The 25,788-nt window shown below is 41.9% G+C and overlaps 1 protein-coding gene across 2 annotated transcripts in view; it reads left to right on the forward strand.

Annotated features, from left to right (window-relative positions):
* Positions 1 to 25,788, forward strand: part of LOC137951445 (uncharacterized) — a 72,221-nt gene that overhangs the window by 13,611 nt on the left and 32,822 nt on the right. For both annotated transcript variants that reach the window (XM_068798105.1, XM_068798106.1), the window contains exons 5-8: positions 4,765 to 4,953; positions 12,093 to 12,626; positions 18,850 to 19,605; positions 19,703 to 19,987. In XM_068798105.1, coding sequence (XP_068654206.1) covers positions 4,765 to 4,953; positions 12,093 to 12,626; positions 18,850 to 19,605; positions 19,703 to 19,987 — 1,764 coding nt within the window. The remainder of the gene's footprint in view (positions 1 to 4,764; positions 4,954 to 12,092; positions 12,627 to 18,849; positions 19,606 to 19,702; positions 19,988 to 25,788) is intronic.

Below are 25,788 nucleotides of genomic sequence, written 5' to 3' on the forward strand. Positions count from 1 at the left end.
CAAATTTACTGGTTGGCTCAACCCCATCTCTAATGACGCCAATCAAGACATTGCCATTCTCCAATACATCGATACCATCCTTTTTGGAGCGGGCACGATGGATCAAGTTATTCACCTGAAGGCCTTGCTAAATCGCTTCAAACTTTCCTTGTGCCAAAAAGTTAGTTGGGCCAAATCCTCCATCTCTGGATTCAATGTGGATCAAAATGCTCTTCTTGCCATGGCCGACTATCTTGGCTGCAAAATAGCCAACCTCCCCAGCATGTACCTTGGTTTACCCCTGATGTTTGGCACCTTGACCAAGCAAAGCTAGCATCCTGCGATTGAATGAATGGAAGGTGGTCTGGCCACTTGGCGGGGTAAGTTTCTTTCCAAGGCGGGCAAACTCACCCTTATTAAGTCGTGCCTTCATGGAATTTCCAGTTATTTCCTATCCCTTTTCCACTGCGCAACCTTTGTCAAGAATCGATTGGAATGCCTCAAGCGACGTTTTCTCTGGGGTGGACCCAATGGTGAAAGAAAATATCATCTTGTTAAGTGATCTGACATTTGCTAGCCTATGTATGTCGGTGGGCTTGGCATCAAAACTCTGCTTACCTCTTCAAATGGATTTGGCGATTTAACTCCTTTCTTGCTTTGATTTGGAGGGCTCTGGTTGCTGCCAAAGATGACAAGACAGATGGTTGGTGGCCTGATGGTGGCCGTCGCTATAAGTTGTCGCCAATCTGGTGAAAAGTCTCCCTCCTCATTCCCAAATTCTCGGATGCTATTAAGTGTTACCCCGGGAATGGGCATTGGACTAAATTCTGGACGGATTGGTGGTTGGGCGATAAACTGCTGGCTAAAACCTTCAGCTCCATCTTGAGCCTCTCCAGCCTCCCTTTTGCTGCCATTGTTGACATCTGGTTTTGCTCTAGCAGATGAAATCTTCATTTTTGTAGAGCCCTTACTGATTCTGAAACTTTGATGGCCTCCAACCTTCTCTCCTGCCTAGCTAATGTCAAAACCTGTAACCATATTCCAGACACTCTTATTTTGACTCTTTGCCCAAAAGGCTCCTTCATTGTGGCTTCGGCTTATAATCTCTTGCATGGGATCAACACCTCTCAGCCTCACCTCCTAGCTACACTGGTCTGGTCTCTCCTTGCTCCCCCTCGTGCTAACTTTTTCACCTAGTGTGCTTGTAAGAACAAAATCTTCACATCCGACGCCTTGATCAGACGGGGAACTCAAGTCCTTGACCCGTCTTGTCCCTTCTGCCGCTGTGTTCCAGAATTTGCCACCCATGTCTTACTCCACTGGCATTTTGCCCAAGCTATCTGGGCTAACCTGTTAAATTGTGGAGCCTAATCAACGCCTTATGCTGAGTCGGTACACATCGGCCTTCGTGGTTAGGTTATCGTGGGGGTTGGAAGGGGGGGCGGAGCCCCCGAAAGGTCCACGATATATTGATTGTTGTTTCATTAAGGGTAGTTTGGAAATTTAACTCTTGTAAAGCAGTTGCCCTACTTTTCTCTTTATAATGGGGGGGGGGGGGGGGGGGGGGGGGGCAGCTATTAGGGTTTCATCATTATCACGGAGAGGGACTTTGAATTGCAACCTGAGAGAGGTTAGAGAAAAACACCTGTAAGAACGTGTGATTTCTCTTTGTAAACTATCTTGTAATCTCTCTCCTTCAATCAAATTCTCATTATTCTAAAAAAAAAAAAATCATTTGTTCTTTTAGTGTTTCCATGTGGCTATTTCTGCCTTTTGTTTTGGTGTTAGGTTCAAAAGTTTGGTATTGGTTATGTATATACATTCTCTTTGTAACTATTTGTTTCAAAATTCCACAATTAATTTAGACCAAAACTTTAATTTTTTAAGTTATTTGCATTCTTGTAGTCGTGTTATGATTTATTCTTTGCTATAGGAGCTTCAAATTTTTTCATATTTCACTTCAAGGAGTATAATTGTTCTTAATTTTTTTTTGGTTCAGACTTTCTTCACTGCTTCTTTCTTTTTTTTTGAAATGTTCATTGCTTTTTTCTAAGAGCAGTCTTTCTTCTCTGTTTTTTTCTACATTACTGTTTGCAATTTTTTTTTTTTTTTGAAATGATGCTGAATTTTATTAAGACAAAAGCTCAAGAGAGCAAATGACAAAGAAGGGAAACCTTCCCAAACAATGAGAGATTGTTGGGAAGTTCTGAATTTAGCCAATTTATCAGCCAAAGAGTTGGCTAATCTAGGAATGAAATTCCAATTATAATGAATAGATGACACAATGTCAGTAATACAATCGGTGATAGGCTAGTGGCGCCAGGGGGGGAATTATCTTTTGAACACCAACTGATGACGATCTTTGAGTCTCCTTCAACAATAAGCTTGCCTTGTAGACGTTCCTTGAAGATTCGGAGGCCGAATAGAAGAACACTTTTTTTTTTTTTTTTTGAGAGAAAGGTGTGAATATATTGCAAAGAAGATAGAGAATACAATACCTAGCTAGAGAGGCCTTCCTCCACAACAAACTGTTGGAGGGAAACGCCTTTTTTAGCTTGAATGTTAGCAAAATAATTAGCAGATCTTGGAATGTGATTCCACTTACATTGAATTTGGGAAATTAAAGTACATATATCCTTAAATAACTCCCAATGAGTTTGGAAGGCTTCGTACACCAACTGATAATAACTTTTGAATCGCCTTCAACATAAAGGAGGCCCTCCAGCTTTTCCTTGAAAAGTTTTTGCCTGTTATACAGCCTGTGTAACTCAGCACTTGTTGAATCTGATATCCCAATTGGACCCGCATATGAAAAAAGAATGTTCCCATTTTCATCATGAATTACTCCGCCATATCCAGCAGGCCCCGGACATCCAAACGCACTTCCATCGAAGTTTAATTTGAAGTGTCCTATGGGAGGTCTAGATCGTATTGCCATTTCAGGAGGTCTAGCCGGAGAAGACATTTCTGCAATGTTACTACAACAACATTTGAATCAGTAATGCCCACCGGTCCAACATAAGAAAGAATACGGTCTTTATTGTTACTTCTGAAAACACCACTTGCTCCAGCCGGCCCAGGATAACCAATAGCACTACCATCAAAATTGAGTTTGATGTAGTCGCAAGGGGGAGGATCCCAGATGGCTAGTTTTCCCGAAGGGAAACACCCGATAGAGCGACAAACTCCTTTATGGTATGTAACTACTTCGAGATAAGGCCTACAACATGGGAAGCCATATTGTTCGGGGTGCTAGTTTTGGAGTTGAATCTTCGGTTATTTCGCTCGAGCCATATGCACCATGGGACATGTGTAAGACATGCTGAAAGACTTAACTTGCCCAACCGAGGAACGCGGATCCACCTAACCATCTCATAGGTGCTGAAGCGGTCCTAATGTAGCTCCATTTGGAGCCCAATCTTCTAAAAACTCTTCATCCAGACTTACCAAGAAAATCCACAATGTAAGAGAACATGCTGGACTGTCTCATCGCACACCCCACAAAGGGTACAAGAACGATTAGGGCCGGTGAAACCTCTTCTATGAAGGTTGTCAGATGTGAGGATCTGTTCTATGATGACCGACCACACGAAAAACTTGATTTTACTTGGCACTGAGAGCTTCCAAGCCAAATTTTCCTTGTGCTCATGCATACTGTAGTCTTGCTTTTTGATATGAGAGTAGGCAGAAGTAACAGTGAATCGGCCATTAATGCTAGGCTTCCAAGTCAGTTTATCAACTGCATGCTCCCGGAAAATAGTACTGTTGAGTTTGGATAGGAAAGAGCAAAAAACTGAAGTTTCCTCATCATTTAGTCCCCGACGGAACATGAGACTCCACGACTGATCCTTCCAAGAATCAACCACTGAGCAGGAGAGGTCCCTAGCCACCCTAGAGAGACTCGGGAAGTCCTCAGAGAGGGGGCGGGGGCCGCACCACTCATCTGACTAGAAGAGGAGGGTCCTTCCATTGCCCGTGTGAGAGGAAGTAGCATCTCTGAATACTGGAAGGACCTTATAAATTGATTTCCATATCGGGGATAGGAGGCGAGTGACGCCACCCACTCTCCACCAGGCACCTGAAAATTGAAGGTAGAATCTGATCATATCTCTCCATAGGTTGTTATGCTTGACGTTGAAGTTCCAAATCCATTTGAACATAAGAGCTTTGTTCATTGCCTTCGTAAGCTGGATGCCTAATCCTCCCTTGGTACGGGGCATGCAAATATCCTTCCAATTAACCAAATGATATCTGAAGGTGTCTTCTGATCTTCTTCAGAGAGCGCCGACGGATGGCGTCAATCTTGGAGCAAATGGAGGTAGGACAGTGTATGAATGATAGCAGATAGTTTGACAGCCTTGCCAAACAAGACTTGAGGAGAGTGGGATACCCCGTTGTAGATAGAAGCTTACCCCTCCAAGTAGCTAGTCTCTTCTCAAATTTCTCAATGAGGGGGGACCAGAGCAATGCCGAAGGCCGAGAGTCAAAAAGTGGGAGCCCTAGATATGTAACTGGCAAATTTCCCAAGGAGCAACCCAAGTAGTCAGCCATATCCCCAAGCCCAGCTGGATCGATGTGGTAACCTAGAAGAGTGGTTTTCTTCCAGTTTATGTTCTGACCAGAAGCCAATTCAAATAATCCTAAAACATAACTTCTTACATTTAACATGTCTTTTGCATTAAATGCCCGTTGTGGTTCTTATTATGGGCTTTTTGCAGATACTTCCAATTGTTTAGAGGTAGTCACAATAGGTAATTGATGGGCCAGTCTTTTATCCTTTTGCAGGTGGTTAAATGCTTACGCTTACTGAAAAAGTTTGAACCAAGTTGTGAAAATGATGATCTAGATCCTGATCAGCCAACTCAATGTGCAAAAAGGGGTCAAATTACTGAACAGGTTGTAGAGCTTCCTGTTGATCAGCAAATATATAACATGATTCAAGCAGCAGGGCAACATGGAATACTTGTCACAGAGGTATATTTTTAAGTTTCTGGATTGTGTTTATTGTATTTTTGTTATTTTGATAGTAGTTTTTTTTACAGGTCTTATTGAGAGTGAGAAGGAATTCTGTGCTTTGCAACTTCTAAACTTATGATTAGGAATATCTACCTTCAACTGAAATTGTATACATTTATTTATTTATTTTTTGAGAATGATGAAAGTTTCATTAAGAAGCGGAGAGAATTACAAGAGAAAGGAGAAAGAAAGGGCCTGCTGAAAACATCAAGCTCGAAAACAGAAAATTCAAAAAAATCACCATAACCAGCAAAAGCACCACAAATGGAAAGAGTTACTTTCCATAAAACAATATCAAGAACCACTATGAATCTGAAGACCACAGAGAAGGGATTCAAAGCTCTGCCTTAGTGGAGTTGAATTGGCTTAGGGGAGCAGAATACACTCCAACAATGTTGCCCAAGTGAGACCGGATGACTCTGCCTCCTCCCATGTCTCCCAGAAAACCATCAAGTTTTTTGTGAACAAGCCTTCAAGGGGAGTTTTTTTTTTTGGGGGAGAATAGTGAAAAATGCATTAAGAGAAAGAATGTACAAAAGTAGTAGGAAAAGCCACTTTCAACGCACAGTGCAGAAGAACATGCTGGACTGTCTCGTCACACACACCACAGAGAGGACAAGTACGGTCAGGAGCGATGAAGCATCTTTTGTGGAGCTTATCAGAGGAAAGAATCTGGTCTCTAATGGCAGTCAACATAAAAACAATTGATCTTGCTAAGCGCTGAAAGCTTCAATGCCAAGTTTGCCTTATGCTCAGGTAGGCTGGAATCGTATTCTCTGATGTGAGAATAGGCGGAAGCTAATGTGAAACGGCCATTGATGCTGGGCTTCCATGTCAGTTTATCAACCACATGCTCTCGGATAGTAATGCTGCTAAGCCTAGAAAGGAGAGCAAAAATTGGATGTTTCCTCATCATTTAGTCCCCGACGAAATGGAAGACTCCACAAATGGTCACTTCAAGAGTCGACCACAGAGCATGAGAGGTCTCTAGCCACCTTGGAGAGCCCTGAGAAGTCCTCTGAGAGGTAGTGGGTGCCGCACCAGTCATCCGATTAGAAGAGGAGGGTCCTCCCATTTTCAGCGTAGAAAGATGTCGCATCTCTGAATGCTGGGAGTAGCTTGTGGACTGACTTCCAAATCGGGGGTAATAGACGAGTGACACCACCCTCCCTCCATCAATCACCCGAAAATTGAAGATAGAACCTGACCATATTCCTCCATAGGCTGTTGTGTTTGACATTTCAAGTTCCAAATCCATTTCAGCATAAGGGCTTTTCTTATTTTTTTTATTTTTTTAAATGATGTTGAATTTTATTATGAGAGCTCAAACGGGTAGATTACAACAAGGGAAACCTTCCCAAACAATGAGAGATTGCTGGGAGGTTCCGAATTTAGCCAATTTATCAGGCAAATAATTGGTTGATCTAGGAACGAGGTTCCAATTACAATGAATGGATGACACAATGTTCGTAATACAATCTTTTGAAGTATCTTCATCCAGACTTGCCAAGAAAAATCACAATGTAAGAGAACATCCTGGACTATCTCGTCACACACACCAAAAAGGGGACAAGTACGATCGGGTGTTGTGTAGCCTCTTTTATGGAGGTTGTCAGAGGTGAGGATCTGTTCCCTAATGGCCGTCCACACGAAAAATTTAATTTTACTAGGCTCTGAGAGCTTCCATGCCAGGTTTGCCTTGTGCTCATGCATGCTATAATCTTGCTTTCTGTCCTTTTTTTTAATTACTACTTAAGTAATTGATAAAAGGGGCGAGCTTGTACTTTTGGGCACAAATTCCAATGCAGCCTTGGTTGCTTCTTCTTCCTCTCCTCTCTTAATCTTTTCTCCCTCTTTCTCTCTCAAATCTTCTTTTGTACACAGTATCAGAGCAGTGAAGGCAGTCTTGGGCTGATCTTCAGTTTTTTTTAACTTCTTCTTCATTCAACAACCCTATTGAAGGTTCTTCTAACAATTTCTGGACTGGTAGGGTAAGAATTTTTTTCCTCTTTTGCCGTAACCAATTGGTTGATGGCTCCTACCATCAAATGGATAATTACTATGTTTTGAAGCCTTTTAAGGGATCCTATTTGAAGCCCTAGCTTCATTTTTGCCTGCACAGCCTGCCTAGGGCTTGCGTCATCCTCTGCACAACCCGTGTCATCCATTTTACATGCAATTAAACTATTTTTTATTCAAGTTTCCACTTGAATTGAAGAGTGTAACTGTTGTCCATTACTGGTTTGTGTGCTTGGAGTGAAGTTGTGCCCTAATTTCTTGAATTGTGGGGCCCACTCACCTGCGCTGGGTAAACTGAATTAGGGAAAGTGATGTTTTGTGTAATAAGGCTTTTATTTGAGTTTTAATTTTGAAAAATGTGTGAATAGACTATAAAAAAGAGAAGTACAAGTACAATCAAACCTAGGTCAGAGGGCTTTCCTCCACAACAAGGTGTTGGAGTGAAATGCCCGCCTTGGCTTGGATGTTTGCCAAGTGGTTGGTAGAGCGAGGAATGTGCTTCCAAGTACAAATCAAATGAGAACTTAAATTACATATTTCTGAGTACATATCCCAGTGACGCCACGGAGGTCTGATGGATTTTGCACACCAGTTAATGACGACCTTTGAGTAGCCCTCAATGCAGAGTGGGCCCGTGAGCTGATTTGAGAAAATTTGAATTCCGTTTAGCAATCCCGAAAGTTTTGCTGTTGTGCAATCGGAGTTTCCAAGGGTGCCCACAAAGGATAAGAGGAGATCGTCGTTTGCATTATGTATAACTCCTCCATAGCTTGCAGGACCAGGGCAGCCAAGAGCACTCCGATTGAAATTAAGCTTGAAGTGGCACGCTGATGGGGGGGTCCAAATAGCCATGATCGGGGGCGAGAGGGCTGAGAGAGCCCAACAACTAGCTGTCAATTTTCCCTGAAGTTTGTGCAACTGAAGTTTCTAAATTCTTTTCAGTTTAGAAGCCAAATAGATACTTGGCCCGTTATTTGATCAAACAAATTTTCGGTGGGGGAAAATTTGAATTTGAATTTCCTCCTGTTTCTTTTTTTCCATAGTCCCCATAGGATATGACCTATGCAACAGGATGTAATCAGCTTTCCTAACTTTGGGAGTCTGGTGTCAATGAGTGAGAGGATAGTAGATGACAAATTTGAAGCAACACAATATTGGAGCCCAATCTTATTTAAAAGAAAAGTCTAGACAAAGTGGGCATAATGGATAGGAGAATGTGATTGGCTATTTCTAGAGCATTTTTACAGAAAGGGCATAGAGGGTCCAGGACTTGGGTACCCCGCCAGATTAAAGATCAGAGGTGAAGATTATATTCCTGCATGTTGTCCAAATGAAAAATTTTGCATGAGGTGGGGCAAGGAGGTTCCAAGCAGCCGTGGATGTGGATGTGTTATAGAGGAAGTTGTAAGCTGAGGCAGTGGTGAAAGACCCTTTTGAGCAGGGAGTCCAAATCAATGTATCATTTGTGTTACGCGGCTTGACTGCAGGAAGGTTTGATAGGAGATTGGAGGCCAAAATGGCTTCATAAACCGAAAGATGTCTTTTGAGATTTAAATTTCATTCCCCAGTTTCAGACCACATGTCAGAGATAAGGACATCAAATTTTTTGGAGAGGCTAGAGATTGATTCATGGCTGATTTTGAGGCTGGAGTGGTCAGTCCACCAATCAGCCCAAAAAATTGTTGAGGTACCATTGCCAACATAGCATTTTACTGCTTTCTTAAAATCTGGAAGAAGTAGGATGAGAGAAGAGTACCTTCCCTCCTCCGTCCACCAACCCAAATGCTTGTTGGCTTTTGCTGCTACTAAAGTTTTCCAAATTAAGGCAGGGTAGAGGTTGAATTTCCAGATTCATTTAAGGAGAAGGGCAGTATGTGTAGTGGCAATATCCCGAATACCCAAACCTCCAAGGAATTTTGGTTTGCATACCTCATCCCATTTTACTAAGTGATATTTGTTTTTGCCCATTGGGACTTCCCCATAGAAATCTCCTTTTGAGTAGCTCGATTCTGTTTTTGATAGAAACAGGACATCGGAACATGGACAAATAGTAGCTAGGAATTCCATGTAAGTAGGATTTAATCAGAACCAGTTTGCTCGCTTTAGAAAGGAATTTCCCTCTCCAGGTGGCCAAGCGCCCTTCCAATCTCTCAATGACTGGGTGCCAAGAAGCTTTGGAAGGGAGTCGAGGGGTCATGGAGAGCCCCAGATAGGTACCTGTAGACATCTCAGTATCACATTCAAGATAGCTTGCCATTGAGTTGAGTAGATTTGGTTCAAATTTTTTTTTTTTTTTTGAAATAAGATGTATAAGCTGTATTAACAAAGAAAAAGATTACGATACCTTGCTAAACAGGGCCTCCTTCCTTTTTTGGTTCAATGTTAAAGCTAGTAATAGATGATTTTGCCCAACTGACTTTTTGGCCAGATGAGATTTCAAATAAGTTAAGCAGGGCTTTGATGTTGTGAATTTGATTTAAAGAGCCTTCGCAGAAGAAGATTGTGTCATCCACATATTGAAGGAGGGCAATGTCTTGAGCAGGATCATGGAAGATAGGGCTCAACCATCTTGACCTTTTAGCCAGTATGACCATGGCAGCCAAGTGCTCCCCAATAAGTGTGAAGATGAAAGGAGAGAGTGGATCTCCTTGCCTAATACCCCTTGTGCCTTTGAAGTACCCACATGGTGTACCATTGACTATAACCGAATATGAGGCATTGGAAATGCAACTTCTCATCCAAAATCTCTAGTGGGTGGTGAAACCCATTTCACTGAAGAGGTGGTCAATCAACTTCTAGTTGACCCAGTCAAAGGCCTTCTTGAAGTCTAATTTGATGACAACTCTTAGTTGGTTTGATTTTTTAAAGGAGTGAAAACGTTCATGAGCTGCCATAGTTGAGTCCAGGATATTCCGGCCATGGATAAAGACACTTTGACATGGACTAATAACACGGGGGAAGATGGCCTTTAGACAGTTGGAAAGGATCCGTGCTAAAATTTTGTATGAGCTTGTGGTCAGGCTGATAGGTCTGAAGTCTTGAGGGAGGGTTGAGTTGGTTTTTTTTGGGGATAAGGGCAATGAAAGAGGCACCAATGGATTTGTGGGTGATTCCTACTTGATGGAAGTTATTTACAAAGGCATGTACATCACTTCTGATAACTCCCCAAATTTTTTTTGTAAAATTCACTGTTGAAACCGTCTGGACCTGGGGCACGATCCTTCGGCAGACCAAGTGCAGCTGCATCAATTTCTTTAGGTGAGAAAGGCCGCTCCAGTAGAGCAGCTTTAGAAACGGAATGGAGGGCGACCCCAGGTTGGGGGGTGAGTATTTATTAGGATTGACCAATGGTTAGATCCAATTTTATTGAGGACTTGGCCGGAGGTGTTGGGGAAGAGGTGCAGCCAGTCATTATTTGCCAAAAAACGGTCTAATTTGGAAAGAATAGTGGGGCTTTGTCCATTGGACCAAGTAAATTTTTTTCCAGACTGGAATTTCGAGGAGCTCTAAATTGCAAATTAGATCCGAAAAGGCTCTCATTTGAGTTACGTAGAGGATTTTAAATTATTTGAAAGGTGTTCTTGGAAAACGTTTGTTGTATACTTAGAATGACAAAATAGATGTGCTTAGATATTCTGATGCAGATTATGTTGGATGTAAAATAGATAAGCGGTCTATTTCAGACTATTGTTGCTTTGCTAGGGGTAACTTAGTAAGTTGGATATAAAAACATTTTCAAAAAAAAATAAAAATAAAAAATAAGTAAGTTAGAAAAGTAAGAAACAAACAGTTGTGGCTAGGTCGAGTGCAAAGACCAAATATAGATCAATGATTCACACTGTTAGCGAGTTTATGTGGGTAAGTCTATGTTTCTTGAGTTTGGTTTTCATATTCCAAAACCCATGGTTATGAAGTGTGACAATCGTGTTGCTATCTTCATTGCAAGCAATGCTGTATTCCACGAGAGAACTAAACATATAGAGGTTGATTGTCATTTTATCAAAGATGCAGTTATGTAAGGAAAGGTGATTACTCCATATGTGAAGTCATCAGATCAACTTGGAGATGTGTTTACAAAACCTCTGAAAAGACATGAAGACTTGGTTTTTTTGTGACAAGGTGGGATTGTTTGATATCTAAACTCCATCTTAAGGGGGAGTACTAAAATAATAGTTTGAGGGTATTTTGGTTATTTTTCATATTTTGTTTTATCTTAGCATAGTTCTGTTAGATAGATAATTTCATTAAATTCGTATGTTTCAAGTTTCATTCATATCAGAGCTGTATTATATGAGTTATAAGAGTTTTTACAACTGAGGGAATTTTTGTCCTTTCCTGTAATTATCACTTAAGTGATTAATAAATGGGGAGAACTCATGCTTTTCTGGCATGAACTCCAACGCAGTCTTGGCTGCTTCTTCTTCCTTTCCTCTCCCAATCTTTTCTCCCTCTTTCTCTCTCAAATCTTCTTCTTTACAAGTACAATGACTTATTTACTCCTCTCTCTTAAGTTACGGTATAATTCTAAAATGGTCTGAAGCAGAAAACTTATGGAATAAAACAGTTAACATGATACAATTACTATTTTACCTGTAACTGTAAATGGCAAAAATACCTCTGGTTACAATATTTTTACATACATATTGGTATAGCCTTTCCCATATCATCCCGCTATGCGTGAGCTTCGGTAAAATACAATCTCTAAATATGAGCATTGTATTCTAAAGCTCTTTCAACTGGTGTTCGTGTCACCTTTGATCTTCTGTTCCCATTTTTTATCCTTGTATTGAAGTTTGTAGATTCTCTCTTGATCAGGTTGTATCTGGCCTATGCTGGACATGATAAAACCTTAAGGTTATTTTAGTATGTAGATTTGTGGCCCTGTCTGTCCTACCAGTTGTCGACCTCAACCGCCTCCTATTTTCTCTACTTTGCTCATGTAACTCCCTCTGTCCAACATTTTATTAGTAGAAGTCATCAGCTACTCAATTATGCCAGTCTTATACCATGTTTTTTTTTTTTTTTTTTGAGGTTTATTTGTATGCTTGACTGGTTTTGTACTCTGCATAATTAAACAGGTATGCAAGCGACTTGGACTCAACAGCAAACGAAATCACAGACGGATTACTAGTTTGTTCTCGAGGTTTGGAGTGCAGCAACAGCCTGAGAGTCTCAAAAAGTGTGTATGCTATCGAGCTACTACAAGAAGAAATTCTGTGGGCAACCAGGAGATTAATGGTGAAGATCAACTCTCTCTAGTTTCCACAAGGTATTTACTTCCACATGGACAGTCCTCACCTTCCTCCCCAGATGAGTGTCCGGTGAAAAATGCAGAAGTGGATTTTGGTTCTTCTAAAATATGTAGTGATGACCAAAATGAGCAACTACAGTGTCATAAAGATCCTTTAGTTCTGGACCATGAGATTGCACGTCAAGAAGTGGATGTGAAACAAGATATGCGGAATATGGTTACTGATACAGGTGTGGATCTGCCAGTTAAATCTTCTAGTTTGTCAACCCAAGTGAATTTCCGGGGATCTAGGAGGTATGCATGCCTCACGCTGACTGCAACCAATATGCAGAGGGAACAAAGGATACTTGAGAAGTTGCAGGTATTGTGCAGCATGAGCAAGCTAAGTTCTTTGTTTATTTGATAGGGCCATGTAATGATTTTATGTTTGAGCTGTTTCTTGTTTAAAAAGCTTAGTTTTATCTTAAATTCTAAAACCATTTTTGTTGCCCTTATGGAAATTGAAGATGCTTGTGAATCTTCTTGTTGTCTTTTAGTTTCTTTATGTTTTATTATACGTGTACACTGCTCAAAGGGGCATTTTGGTTAAATCACTTATTTAACTCTTTATTACTGTTTGATTATCATTTTGTCCCAGAGGCCTTTAAAGGCCTTTCACATGTAACTATGTTATTCGAATATAAGATTTTTTTTTCGTTGCAAAATACTCGTAGTTGATTTCCTATCCAACTTAGGCCATGCATAATCTGCTTCAGAATATCTTTGACTTACAAAATCATGTGGCCTTCTCAGATGCAACTTTTAGGTATTTCAAGATCTTTTGTGCTATTTCTAGACGAGTTTTTTGTAGGAATGTTTATAAATCGACTTACCTCATTCACTGCATATGAGATTCTAGTATAGTCATGGTTGCATAAATTTGTTTGCCCACTAGTTTTCTATACATGGTCCTGTCTAGAAGTTTTAGATTGTTATCATGGTCAACTTCCATAGGCGTCTCAACTGGTTTTGGCTTTTATAAACGATCTTCTTGTGGCATATTTGTGGTATATTTTCTCTATAACAAAACAACTCCTGCCTTCTAGCCACTATTATACCAAGAATGCTTCATTTGATAATGACCTTTGAGGTACTCTTTGGTTTCTGCAATGTCTTTTGCATTACTTCCTGAAAGTTCAATGCATCTAAATATACTATCAAGACTACAATCCTGGACGATCTCTTCATAACAAACAAGGAATGGCCCAAATGACTAGACTTCTTCGCTGAATTTATTGATCCAAGCCCTCAGGCCCAGCTTTATATCATAAAAGGCTTTTTTTCAGTCTACAAATCCTTTCCAAACTCCCCCTTCAGCAACATATGTAAGAGGTTGCAGCATGTACAACTCCCGTAAGTTGCTGTATATGAAGGCATTTTTTATGTCTAAATGAAACATGCACCAGCCTTTATTCATTGCCTCAAAAAATCAGGATACACATAGAACTTAATTTGGCTATAGGAGAAAATGTTTGAGCATAATCTTTAGCCATTAACTTTTCTTTATACAGTTCAATGTACCCATTGACATTTTATTTAACTATGTAAACCCAACAACATTCAATAATAGCAGCATCTGATGGTGGATCATATGAAGCCCTGGTACCTCTGGCAATTAATGCATCCATCTCAACATCTACGACCTTTTTGTCAGGGGGAGCCAATGCATCTTGCAGGAACTAGGAAAAGAACACGATGACATCAACAAGGCAAACATCTTGTGAGGAGAGGACAAAGATTCAAATGAAGCATACTAAGCTAGGGGATATTGAGTACGAGACTAAACACCCTTTCCAAGATCAACTAGAAGGTCCAAATCACCTACCTCAAAAGCCTCAAATGAAGAGGGTACTAACAAGGATGAAGGAGAGGCCCTTTAATGGCCATCTTTGGAGGCTTGCTGTGTTGATAAATCTTGAGTGGCTTAGTTTAGGAGTAGTACGTAGGCAAGATGCATTCCCCACTTGAACATGTAACACAATATCAAGGTCCACAAGTGAAGGCTCATGAGACTCATTGGATGAGGAAAATATGACATATTTTTTAAAAAAAGGTCATGTGGTATAAGTTTTCTTGTGGGGGGACCATAGTGCTTGTACCCCTTTTGACAACAAGGATAACCAAGAAAGACATACTTGATAGGCTGTGGAGATCATTTATCAAGAGTACTGAACACATGGAACAAAGATCAAACAGATTTCTTTAGTCTTTGAAGCTTGGAGTGTGATGTGGTTCCTCAACTTTGATTGTTATGCCTGAGAAAATCCGGGGGCTGCTGGTTTCAGCGGTGCTTTTAGAGATTCTGACAGCAATACTCTCATCTCCTATGCCGGTCTTCCACGAAGCTCCTTGCTTTTGTCAATGGCCTCCTCATCTTCCATGAGTACCTCCGCAGGCACTTAATTATTAAAGGAGACTCTGAAGTGATCATCAGTTGGTGCACATCCTACATCCACCCTCCTTGGAGGCATTGGCCTGTTTTCAACCAAATTTTGGATATTTTGCCTTCTCTTAACTGTAATTGGGCTCATGTGCCTTGTTCTGTCAATTCCCTTGCAGATTCTCCTGCTAAGAGAGGCCCCTCTCTCCATTCCCTTGTTGTAATGGGAGGGCTCCTCTAGCTCTTGGTTTGTATTTTTTTTCCTTGGAATAAAACTTCGTTTTTCTCAAAAAAAAAGGCATGCGATTAATTGGAAAACCTGTAGTAAGGATAGTATTGCTCTAATAAGACTTCAGAACCTGTATTTGAAATAGCATATGTAGTTAGGTTTTGAAGCTTGTAGTGGGCAACATCTAATAGATCTACCCCATTTTTCTCTGAGGATTGATGAATAATACCATTTGATCACAAAAAAGAGTCAAATATGCAGCTCATAAATTCAAGCTAATTGTCAGATCAGAACATATTAAATTCAAGCTCATTGTTAGATCATAACACATGAAGTGAGCACCAAATTGATTTTTGATTTTATTATAAAAACTTAAGGATGCATGAAAGACTTCGGATTTCTCCTGTTGGAGATACATCTAGAGAGTTCTACTAAAGTCACCAATAAAAGACTCAAATACTAATAACTTAAGTCACTTGGATTCATAGGCTTCATACATCTAAGTGAATGACTTTAAACACACTTGAACTTCTATGACTTGGACTAGATGGAAAAGACGTTAGATGGTGCTTCCCAAGCTGACTTGATTTACATTGAAACAACAGGTTTGAAGGCAATGACAAAAACAATTGATGTAGTTAAGCTTGAGAGGGATGTCCTAACAACAAAAGCCACTGGTAAGGTGATGTAGTTGCTTGTTGCATTGAAGGTGACTCCATTGGTACAGCCTCCCAGTGGTAGAGTGTTTCTTTCACACCCTGAACCAATTGTTCTCCTCATCTGCAGGTTCTCAAACATATAATGAGTAGATAAGAAAGTGATATAACAATTCAAACATTTAGTAATATGAGTGACTAACAATAAATTGATAGGAAACATGGGTACCAATAAAACTGAGTCTAATGACATAGGAGTGGACTGAACTATGCCAATACCATCGACATGAGCAACAAACTTTAAAGAGGAAGACTCACACATGAAAGTAAATAATGAGAATATGCCCTGCAACTCTGAGCTGCCAACATTACCTGCAAAGAAGGCGAGGATGTTAGTAGCAGAGTCTCTGAAAACTCCACCTAGAGCCGTCAAAATTGAGCTCGATGATGGTTGTATTTGAGAATTCCAAAAGACAACAGGGGGTAGCTTGGAATGGAAAAGGCGGGAGATCTGAAACCAGCTGTTCCTCAAAGAGTCTCCACTAACTTCCTTAAATAGCTCAAGAGATCCTAGCCAATAAACAACTAGGGAGAATGTCTTTGCAACCATTGCCACCCTGCTGGAAGCACCTCTTGTTCCATTCATTTCAAACACTAAGGAATGTACTCTTAGCAGACCTTAAGCATTATTTTCCTCAACAAGGAGTCTCGGTTCCATACAAGGACAGCAGAGTGCTGTGAGTGAGTTTTGAAGACAAATAGGGACCTTGAACAAGCCGAAGAAGTGGTCCCAGATTTGCCATGTGTACTGGCGAGTACCAAGTGGTCAATAGATTCTTTGGCAAGGCCACATAGAAGGCAGCAGTAGGAATGTGAGAATCTTGCCAAATAAGGTTCTCTCTCTGAGGATCTTCCCATGGAGGGCATTCCATATGAATTGACCTTAGTGGTCCTGAAAGACTCCAAGCCGCTGCGGGAATGTTGGGAGAAGGGCCACAAGCAGTTAAGACTGCATAGCAAGAGGTGGTGGAGAATTTTCCATCTGTTGAAGGCAACTAAACTAGCTTGTCTGACTGGGAAGAGTGGAAAATCATTTGGTCCAGCTGGGTTAAAAGGTTGCCTCTAGGTCATTTAAAGAGCACCAGAAGTAGGTACTCTAATCAATGCCTCGTAGAGAGCCATTCACAAGGAGATTTGAGGGAAGAATGTGTGGGTTCCTTGCCAGAGTTGGGGGAATTGATCTTTGAGGGGAGAGTTGAGGCACCATTTGTCGTACCAGAAGTGAACACAGTTACCATTTCTGGATGATTTTTGACGGGAAGATGTTGATGTTGGAAGAGAATTGATTGAAGGTCTTATAGATGTATCTCCAAATAGGCGACAACTAACTTGGAGAACCTCTCCCATGATGCCATAATTCATTCAGCTCTCCTAGCTTTCTTAGGATGAAAGGGGCCCAAGGAAGAGTACAGTTCGTATTTAGTCTTCCGCACTATTAGTAAGTAGAGCAACACTGGTTTCTATAATTATCTGAATCCCCAATCCTTTCTGAAGCCTTTGGATGTCAGTTTCCAAAAAAAAAGGCCGTTGAATGTGCCTTTCCACATGAAGGTCCTCATAATTTTCTCAATGGTGTTGGTGACACTTGCCGGATAATAGAGGGATAGTCAGCAGGTAGGAATGCCAGCCATGTTAGATTGAATTAGAGTTAATCTCCCAGCTTTCTATATCATTCCTTCCTTCCCATGTAGAGAGAGGGTTATGTTGTTTCTCCGTTACTGAACTCCACAATGTCTTATCTATTCTGCTAGTGAAGAGCAGGAGTCCTAGGTATATGCCTATCATGGAGGCAGAGCAACATTGAGACGGGAGTCCAAGGCTTCAAGTGCTTGCCGGTCAAGGTTGAAGCTGTTGATTTTTGCCAATTAATTCTACCCCAACATTAGTTCGAAGATGTGAAGGAGAGCTTCGATACACATAACCTGATCTAATATTCCTTACCTGGAGATGATTGTGTCATCTGCATATTGGTTGATAGGAATTTCCAATTTATCATCTGGAAACAAAGGGGAAAGCCAATCGATATCTCTCACCAGCAGGAATAGACCTGTAAGACCACCAGCAACCTTTTTTCAAAGGAATGGGGAGAGAGGATCTTTGGAGCCTTGGAAGAACACATAAGTGCAGCTGTTAATTAGAATAGAGTATCAGACAGAAGACAGACAGTTGCAGATCCAACTCCTCCACTTAGACCTAACTCCATACATTCCACTAAAGAGTCAAGATACTGCCAACACACTTGGTCGAATGCGTTCTCAAATTCGAGCTTTAGATGATTCTTGAGCTAGTACCTTTCTTAAAGCAGTCCAACACCTTATGAACACTCATGGCTGCATCAAGGATAACTCTTCCTTCCATAAAGAGCTTTACTTCTTGCTGATAATGTGGGGGATCACTGATTTTAGCCTTTGTAGCGAGAATGCGGGATATGATCTTGTATGGGCTAGATATTAGGCTGATTGGTTTGAAGTCCGACACCTTTTCTACATTGTCTTTCTTAGGCACTAGCCTGATGAAGGATGCTCAAATGCTTCGGAAGGTGATGATGCCATTATCAGAGAAATCATTCATCATGGTATGGATGTCTTTGGCCATGGAACTCCAGGTAGCTCTAAAGAACTCATATGGAACCATATGGACCGGGGGCCTTGTCCAGTGGCATCATAGAGACTGCATGTTCTAGCTCTTAGTAGTGAAAGGTCTTTCTAGCTAAATCCTTTTGGTCATTGAGAGTTTTTCTGCTGGAGTTGCTGAAGAAAGGGGCGGTTGTGGCATATACCTTTGAACACTACTTAATTCCATAATTACATTTATATCTTGCTCAAAACTGATCTCAAATATGGAACTCTCCAGATCTCAATGGGGAAACACGTGCAGTGAAATGACCATAATACTCTTTAAATATATATATATTTCAACACATCTCAATGGTTCTCCATTATTTTCTTGTCTAGTATGTGCTTCTCCTAATTGCTAGCTAGTTCTTCATTTCTGTTTTGTTTCTTATTTTTTTCCACACATCCACCTCAATGTTCTTGTTCTGTTACTCTGTTAAGATAAATCACTGTAGATTATTTTATCCTGCAGGAATTCCTTAAGTTATGTATAAGATGATAGCTATCCTTAGATCTTAGTTGGAGTTTGATATATTCTTATTTTTTTTGCAGTGGTTTTTTTGTCAGTCAAATTCTAATATGTCAATATTGCATTTCTTTTACAGCATGAGAAGTTTACTCTAGCGGTCGAGCTTTATAGGTGGCTTGAGAATTTTGAGAAGGATAAACCCACCACAATGGCCAGAAAGACATTAACTCGTCATTTGCAAAAACTACAAAGTGAGGGGCACTGTAAATGCATTCTGGTTAATATTCCTAATGTGTCTAACTGTGGGCGTTACCGACCAATAGAAGTTGTTTTGAATCCATCGGTTGAATTTTTGTCCTCTGAACTCTTGGGTCAAATTCATGAAAGAGCCAGACGGTTTGAGATGCAAAGTCGTGGTCATGGATTAGCTCGATTGACCAATGACCAAGTACTGCCTGTATTGACAGGCATTAAGAGATTCTCTGGCCGAGTGGATTCTGATAGCCAAGCTGCAAAAATTGAAGTGATGCGTGCAAATGGATATGTCCCTGCGAAGATGGTGCGTGCAAAACTGTTGCATACATTTTTATTCGCCCATCTCAGCAGTTTACCTGAGTGGGTTGATGTTTTATCTACCGAATCCGACGGCTACGAATTGAAGCATTCCAGGAGAACTTTCAGATTGTTTGCTATGGATGAAACTTTGAAGGCAATGCCTCTTGAATTATTTTTACAAGTTGCAGGATCTGCACAAAAGATTGATGATCTGGTTGAGAATTGTCAGCTCGGTTTGTGTCTTTCAGATCTTCCAGTTCAAGAGTACAAGCGACTCATGGATACTCAGGCAACTGGGCGACTCTCCGGGATTATCAACTTTTTATGCAGGTTAAAGGTACCACTATTGGAGTATCATGTAGTTTATATTCTTAAAAACATGACTGAATTTTAAATTAATTTTTTCTAACATGATCTGTTTATTTGATTTGTAGTTGATTCGATTTGGTGAAAAAGAACAGATGGAGACGGAAGAAATGGTTTCGAGTGCTGTTCTTACATATGCCTTGGAACTCAAGCCATACTTAGAGGAACCCTTGTTGAGGGGCCTACCATTGTCAAGTGGCAATTTTTCTGACTTGCGACCGAGAGTAAGACATGATTTTGTCTTATCAAACAGGGAGGCTGTTAATGCATACTGGAAAACCTTGGAGTACTGTTATGCTGCTGCAGATCCGATAGCTGCATCACATGCTTTTCCAGGATCATCTGTTCGTGAGGTAAGAGCTTTTTTAAAACCTTACTTACATGCTGTATAGTGTGTAGTTGTGTGTGTTCAAATGTTATAAAACCCAGGCTAAACTGGCTTGGAACAGGATCCTTCATTCAAAAATGAAGTTAGGGTACAAACAGAATGATCTAGTCACTTTTTGAATCCAGGCTCTGGTCACTTATCCAAGTGTTCTCTGCACCTTCTGTGCTATTTGTATCCATGGAGGTGGAATTTTATGCACTTCTGGGCACTTATCTAGCCGTTTGTTTTGGAGGGGGACTGGTTTGTAGTAAAATAGTAATTAGTTGGTTTGCATATGATAGAGCTCTTTCTTGGAGCATATAATTTATTATGATGATTTTTGTGGTTTATCCAGCTCATCCAGGTTTAATGGGTTCATGTATGTAGTGCAAATTTATGGCCTGATAATTTAGCTTGCGGTGGAGTTTCATTGCAATCTCTTATTCTGGTCTCGAGCTGCTTGGAGAGTTTGGCATGTATACGATGAGATTGTGGACTTATGTCAAGATAAGTGTTTGCAATGGTCACACTGTGTCAGGAGTTCATGGGGGTTGTATATAAAGGCCATTACCTGGAGATGATGGTAGCAAAGGAATCAACAAAACCAAGCCCAGAAAGAAATGATCATTCCTCATGGAATGTCCATGGAGTCTGCTCTCAACGGAATAACATTTAGAAATCTTCTTGCCTCTGGCAACTCTTCCATCGTTATCCTCCAAGAAACCAATGCCTAGTCTATGGGTGACTCGGTTGCCCATGACCTCTGAAGTTGCGCATCCCTCGGCTGGACCTCCCTGGACTCAATAGGACATGTCGGGGGCATCCTAATCCTCTAGAACTCAATCCTGGTCGATGTCCTTGATAATATCAAGGGCACTTTCTCAATCGCCCTATCCCTTCATTATCACTGCTTTGGAGCCGTTTGGTGTCTTACACGTGTTTGGCTCTACTTGGTTTTTGGAAAGGCAAGCTTTCTGGGATGAATTCGTGCCCCTCACGCGGACATGGAGCCAATTGTGGCTGTTTGCCAGTGATTTCAATGCCATTCGGTATTGCAACGAGCAATCCCCTCCAACCCCATGCATCTCCTCATATATGCATGACTTTGCCGACTTCATTGGAAGCTGCTAGCTTGACGAAATATGCACCTCATAAAAAACCTTCACTTGGTCCAACGGACAAGCTCAACCCATTCTCTTCAAGCTTGATTACTTCCTCGCTAATGGGGATTGTTTAGGTTATATGGGAACACCATCGGCCAGGTCATCAGTTGAGCCGACTTTGACCATTGGCCTATCTTGCTGGATACCAAGGCTGGCAGATGGGGAGCCAAACTATTCAGATTCAAGAATTCCTAGGTTCTTCCAAGGACTTTGATTGCCTCCTTGCTGATTGGCACCTACACCATTGTTGCCTTTAGGTGCAGACTTCACCAAAAGCTCAAGGCCGCTAAAGGAAAACTCAATGCCTGGTTGTCTGATCATCACACTGCTGCCACTCATGAGAGATCTCCACTCCTATCTCAGATCTCTCAACTTGACGATTTGGAAGAGCAGAGGCCCTCTCTCGCAGAATTCACTCTTCACACTTCCCTCCTGTGCAATTCCTCTCTCATTGTGAGTGCATTCAACGAGAGGGAGATGAAGACACCAATTTTTTCATGCCGTTGCTTCGGCCCCTAGGAGGACTAACCGGGTTAGTTCATTATGCATCAACAATGAAGTCACCTTAGATAAAGCCTCTATTACTAATGCTATTATTAGATTTTTTGAAGGTTTATACACTGAAGAGTGCCCCATTCGCCCTACCATCCAACTACTCCAGCTATCCAGAAGCTCTCCTTGTGTTACCTCCCTCTTAGAGCTCCCTTTCTCCACTAAGGAGCTTGAGGATGCGGTGCTTGGTATGCCAACTGAACATGCCCCGAGCGCTGATGGTTTCAATGGAGAATTCTATTGTAGATGTTGGCTAGCCCTCAAGGATGATATTACCTCCATGGTCCGGAGTTTCTATCACAAAGGGATCACATATTGGGCTATGGGTGCATCCTTCATTGCACTCATCCCCAAGAAATCTGTTGTGGAGCATCCCCGGAACTTCAGGCCTGCTAGCTTGGTTTCTAACCCTCCCCTTTGTCATCCATCGCGGATAGAGTGCCTTTCTCATGGGGCGCTCCATCCTCGACTCCGCCATGGTAGATCCCTTCAAACGCTCTAGAAAGCCCAAGATTGTCATCAAATTAAACCTAGAGAAAGTGTTTGACTGGATCAACTGGCAGTTGCTGAACAACATCCTTTACCGGATGGGTTTCAGTTCTCGTTGGCAGTTTTTCATAAGGACCTGCATCTCCTCAACTTTTTATTCCATCCTCAAAGGAACATTCTGTGGCTACTTTAGAGGACCAGCGGAATTTTCCTGGGAGATCCCCTCTCCCCCCTTCTATTCAATCTTATTGCTGAGTGCTTGGCCACCTTGGTCTTGTCAGCAAAGACTTATGGCTGGCTTTCCCGTATTGACGAGCAACCGGAGTTTGGCATCCTCATATTGCAATTTGTGAATGACACCCTTTGGTTACCCTCTTTGGGCTGTTTCAGATCTCGTTTGGGTAGAAGATCAATCGATTTAAAGCCACCATTATGGGATTCCATATCATTGTTGAGGCTCTTCAGGCCATGCTGATTGCCTTGGATGTACCACTGCCACTCTACCCGCCGCTTACCTGGGCCTCCCCCTCTGTAATAGCTACCCCCGCAAAGATTTCTGGGCTCCACTGGTTGAGTAGGTGGAGTGCAGATTGGCTACTTGGTGGGGAAGGCTCCTCTCCAAGGCCGACCGGTGTACCCTCCTCAATTCATGTCTTGTTGGTCTCCCCAACTACTACCTCTCATTCCTCTCTTGTCCGATGTCCATCTGCCTTCACTTGGACTGCATCAAAAGAAGATTTCTTTGGAGGGGAGCAGATAATGGCTTCAAATATCATCTCATGAATTGGAAGGAGGTTCGTCAACCGAAGGCCTCTGGTGCATTGGGTATCCACCTTACCAAAACCATGAACTCTGCTCTCCTTCTCAAGTGGATCTGGAAGTTCAACACCTCTCACTTCATTTGGAGGTGCATGGTTGCTGTTAGGCTCAATTGGATGACACGATAGTGGACTAGTGGCCGATCGCTCCACAAGATCTCTCCTATTTGGCGCTCTATCTTCCTACTGCTGCATACCTTTGCTGAGGCGGTGCGATATTCTGTTGGGAACGTTCGCTTCAACCAGTTTTGGGTTGATTGGTGGCGTGACCCAGGACCTCTCAAGGATACCTACCCCTAAGTGCTAGCCCTTAGCTGCAACAACCCCATCATTGTGGCTGATTCGTGGACGACTGACTCTTGCTGGAATCTTCATCTCAGATGGGGTCTCAATGATGCCAAATCCACGTCCTCTTGGTGGACCTTGGCTCTGTCTCTCTTTGTACCCAGCTTGAGGACAAGATTGTTTGGAAGCATGGTAATAGTGGGAAATTTTTGGTAGCCTCAGTCTACCTCTACCTTTCTGGTTGGGTGTCAAGTCTTGGACAACATCATGCGACACTTGCTTGACACCTCTCTACCCCTCCAAAGATCAGATTTTTTATTTGGAGCACACAACAAAATTCTGACACTAGACAATCTTCGGAAGCGTGTTAATATGGGACCTACTATCTATTGCCCCATTTACTGCCTTTTCGAGGAAAGTGTCTCCCACATACTCTTTCCATTGCTATTTTTCTTGGAAGGTATGGACTCAGGTGCTCAATATCATGAATATCCAGTTTTGCCTCCCTTGTGATTTCATTCCCACATGCCACCAACTTCTTAGGTACCTTCTTCCTTGTTTAGGGCAAAATGCTCCTCTTTGGCTTCCTGGGCCACATTCCTTGGAGACTTTGGAGGGAAAGAAACAACTGTTGCTTCAAATTCAAGTTTGCCAACTCCAATGAAGTTGCAACGGGCATCATTGGGTAGATATCTTCTTGGGCCCTTACTAGAAAGGAGTTTGGCCATCTAGGAGGCACCCCTATCCGCAACAATTGACGTTTTATTGCCCAGATGTCTGTCTCGTCGTCTTGCCCACCTGTTCATGAGTGAACTCCTCCATCACTGGGCTTTCTCAAGTTCAACTTTGACGACATTTCGCTCGGTAATCCATGTCCAGCCGGTTTTTGTGGTGCCATGCGGATGGCACCACTCTCCTCACTTATTCAAGACATCTGGGGGCATCAAACTCTACTATTGTGGAGCTCATGGTCCTCTGATAGGGCTTCATTTTCTTTAGTGATCATTTGCTGGGACCCCTCATCACTAAAAGGTGACTCTAAGGTGGTGATCTTCTGGTGCTCGTCTTCCTTTTCTGATCTCCCTTGACGCCACTGGAATGCTTTATATGATATCAAGGATATTTCCTCTTTATTTCTTGTGTATGGACTCATGTTCCGCATTCAACGAATTCTTTCGCTGATGCTCTTGTTAGGAGTGCGATCCCCCTCAAATCTCTTGTTGTTTCATGATCCCGTCCTTAATTGCTTGTAGCTCGTTGTCTTTGCTTAATAAAACTCATTTCTTTTTGCTCTTCAATGTGGTAGCGGAATATCTAACCTCTTTGATCTATTCGGCCAAAAACTTGGGTTGGCTCCTCCCCACGACGGACTGTGCAACCTTTGATGTGTCGATCCTTCAGTTTGCAGATGATACCATTTGTTTTGGGGTTGGTACTATGGATCAGATCCGAAAATTGTGTGTTGTATTGGGTCTATTTGAATTGGATTCTGGTCAGAACATTAATTGGAAGAAAACCAATCTCCTAGGCTATCATATCGACTCACCTGTGCTTCAAGGTATGGCTGACTATTTGGGGTGTTCAGTGGGAAATTTTCCAGTTACATATCTTGGACTCCCACTCTTTGACTCTCGGCCTTCGACGATGCTTTGGTCCCCCCTCATTGAGAAATTTGAGAAGAGACTAGCTACATGGAGGGGCAAACTTTTATCTACTGTAGGGCGACTCACTCTCCTCAAGTCTTGTTTGGCAGGACTGTCAAACTATTTATTATCCTTTATGCACTGTTCGGCCTCCGTTTGCAACAGGATTAACGCCATTTGTCGGCTTTTTCTCTGGAGAGGATCAGAGGACACCTTTAGATATCATTTGGTAAGTTGGAAGGATATTTGCATGCCCCACAATCGGTGTGGTTTAGGCATCCGGCCTACAAAGGAGATGAACAATGCCCTTTTGCTCAAATGGATCTGGAACTTCAACATCAAACATAACAACTTATGGGATGATATGGTCAGGTTCTATCTTCAACCTTTGGGTGCCTGGTGGAGGGAGGATGGCGCTACTCGCCTCCTATCCTCGATATGGAAATCAATTCAAAAGCTCCTCACAATATTCAGAGATGCAACTTCCTTTCACACAGGTAATGGAAGGACCCTCCTCTTTTGGTCAGATGAATGGTGCAACCCTCGCCCCGTCTCCGAGGACTTCCCGGGGCTCTCTAGGGTGGCGAGGGACCTCTCTTGCTCAGTGGCTGATTCTTGGAGAGATCACTCATGGAGTCTCACGTTTTTTCGGGGATTAAATGATGAGGAAACTTCGGCTTTTTGCTCTCTCTTCTCCAGACTCAGCAACATTACTATTTGTGAGCATGCAGTTGATAAAATGGAGTGGAAGCCCAACATTAATGGCCGATTCACAGTTGAATCCGCCTACTCTCATATTAGAAAGCAAGATTACAGCATGCATGAGCACAAGGCAAA

The sequence above is a fragment of the Aristolochia californica genome, unplaced genomic scaffold (genome assembly GCF_029961685.1).
Source record: "Aristolochia californica isolate CCGP_79_NKW_82.1479 unplaced genomic scaffold, dmAriCali1.0.hap1 SCAF_15, whole genome shotgun sequence".
NCBI classification, from domain to species: Eukaryota; Viridiplantae; Streptophyta; class Magnoliopsida; order Piperales; family Aristolochiaceae; genus Aristolochia; species Aristolochia californica.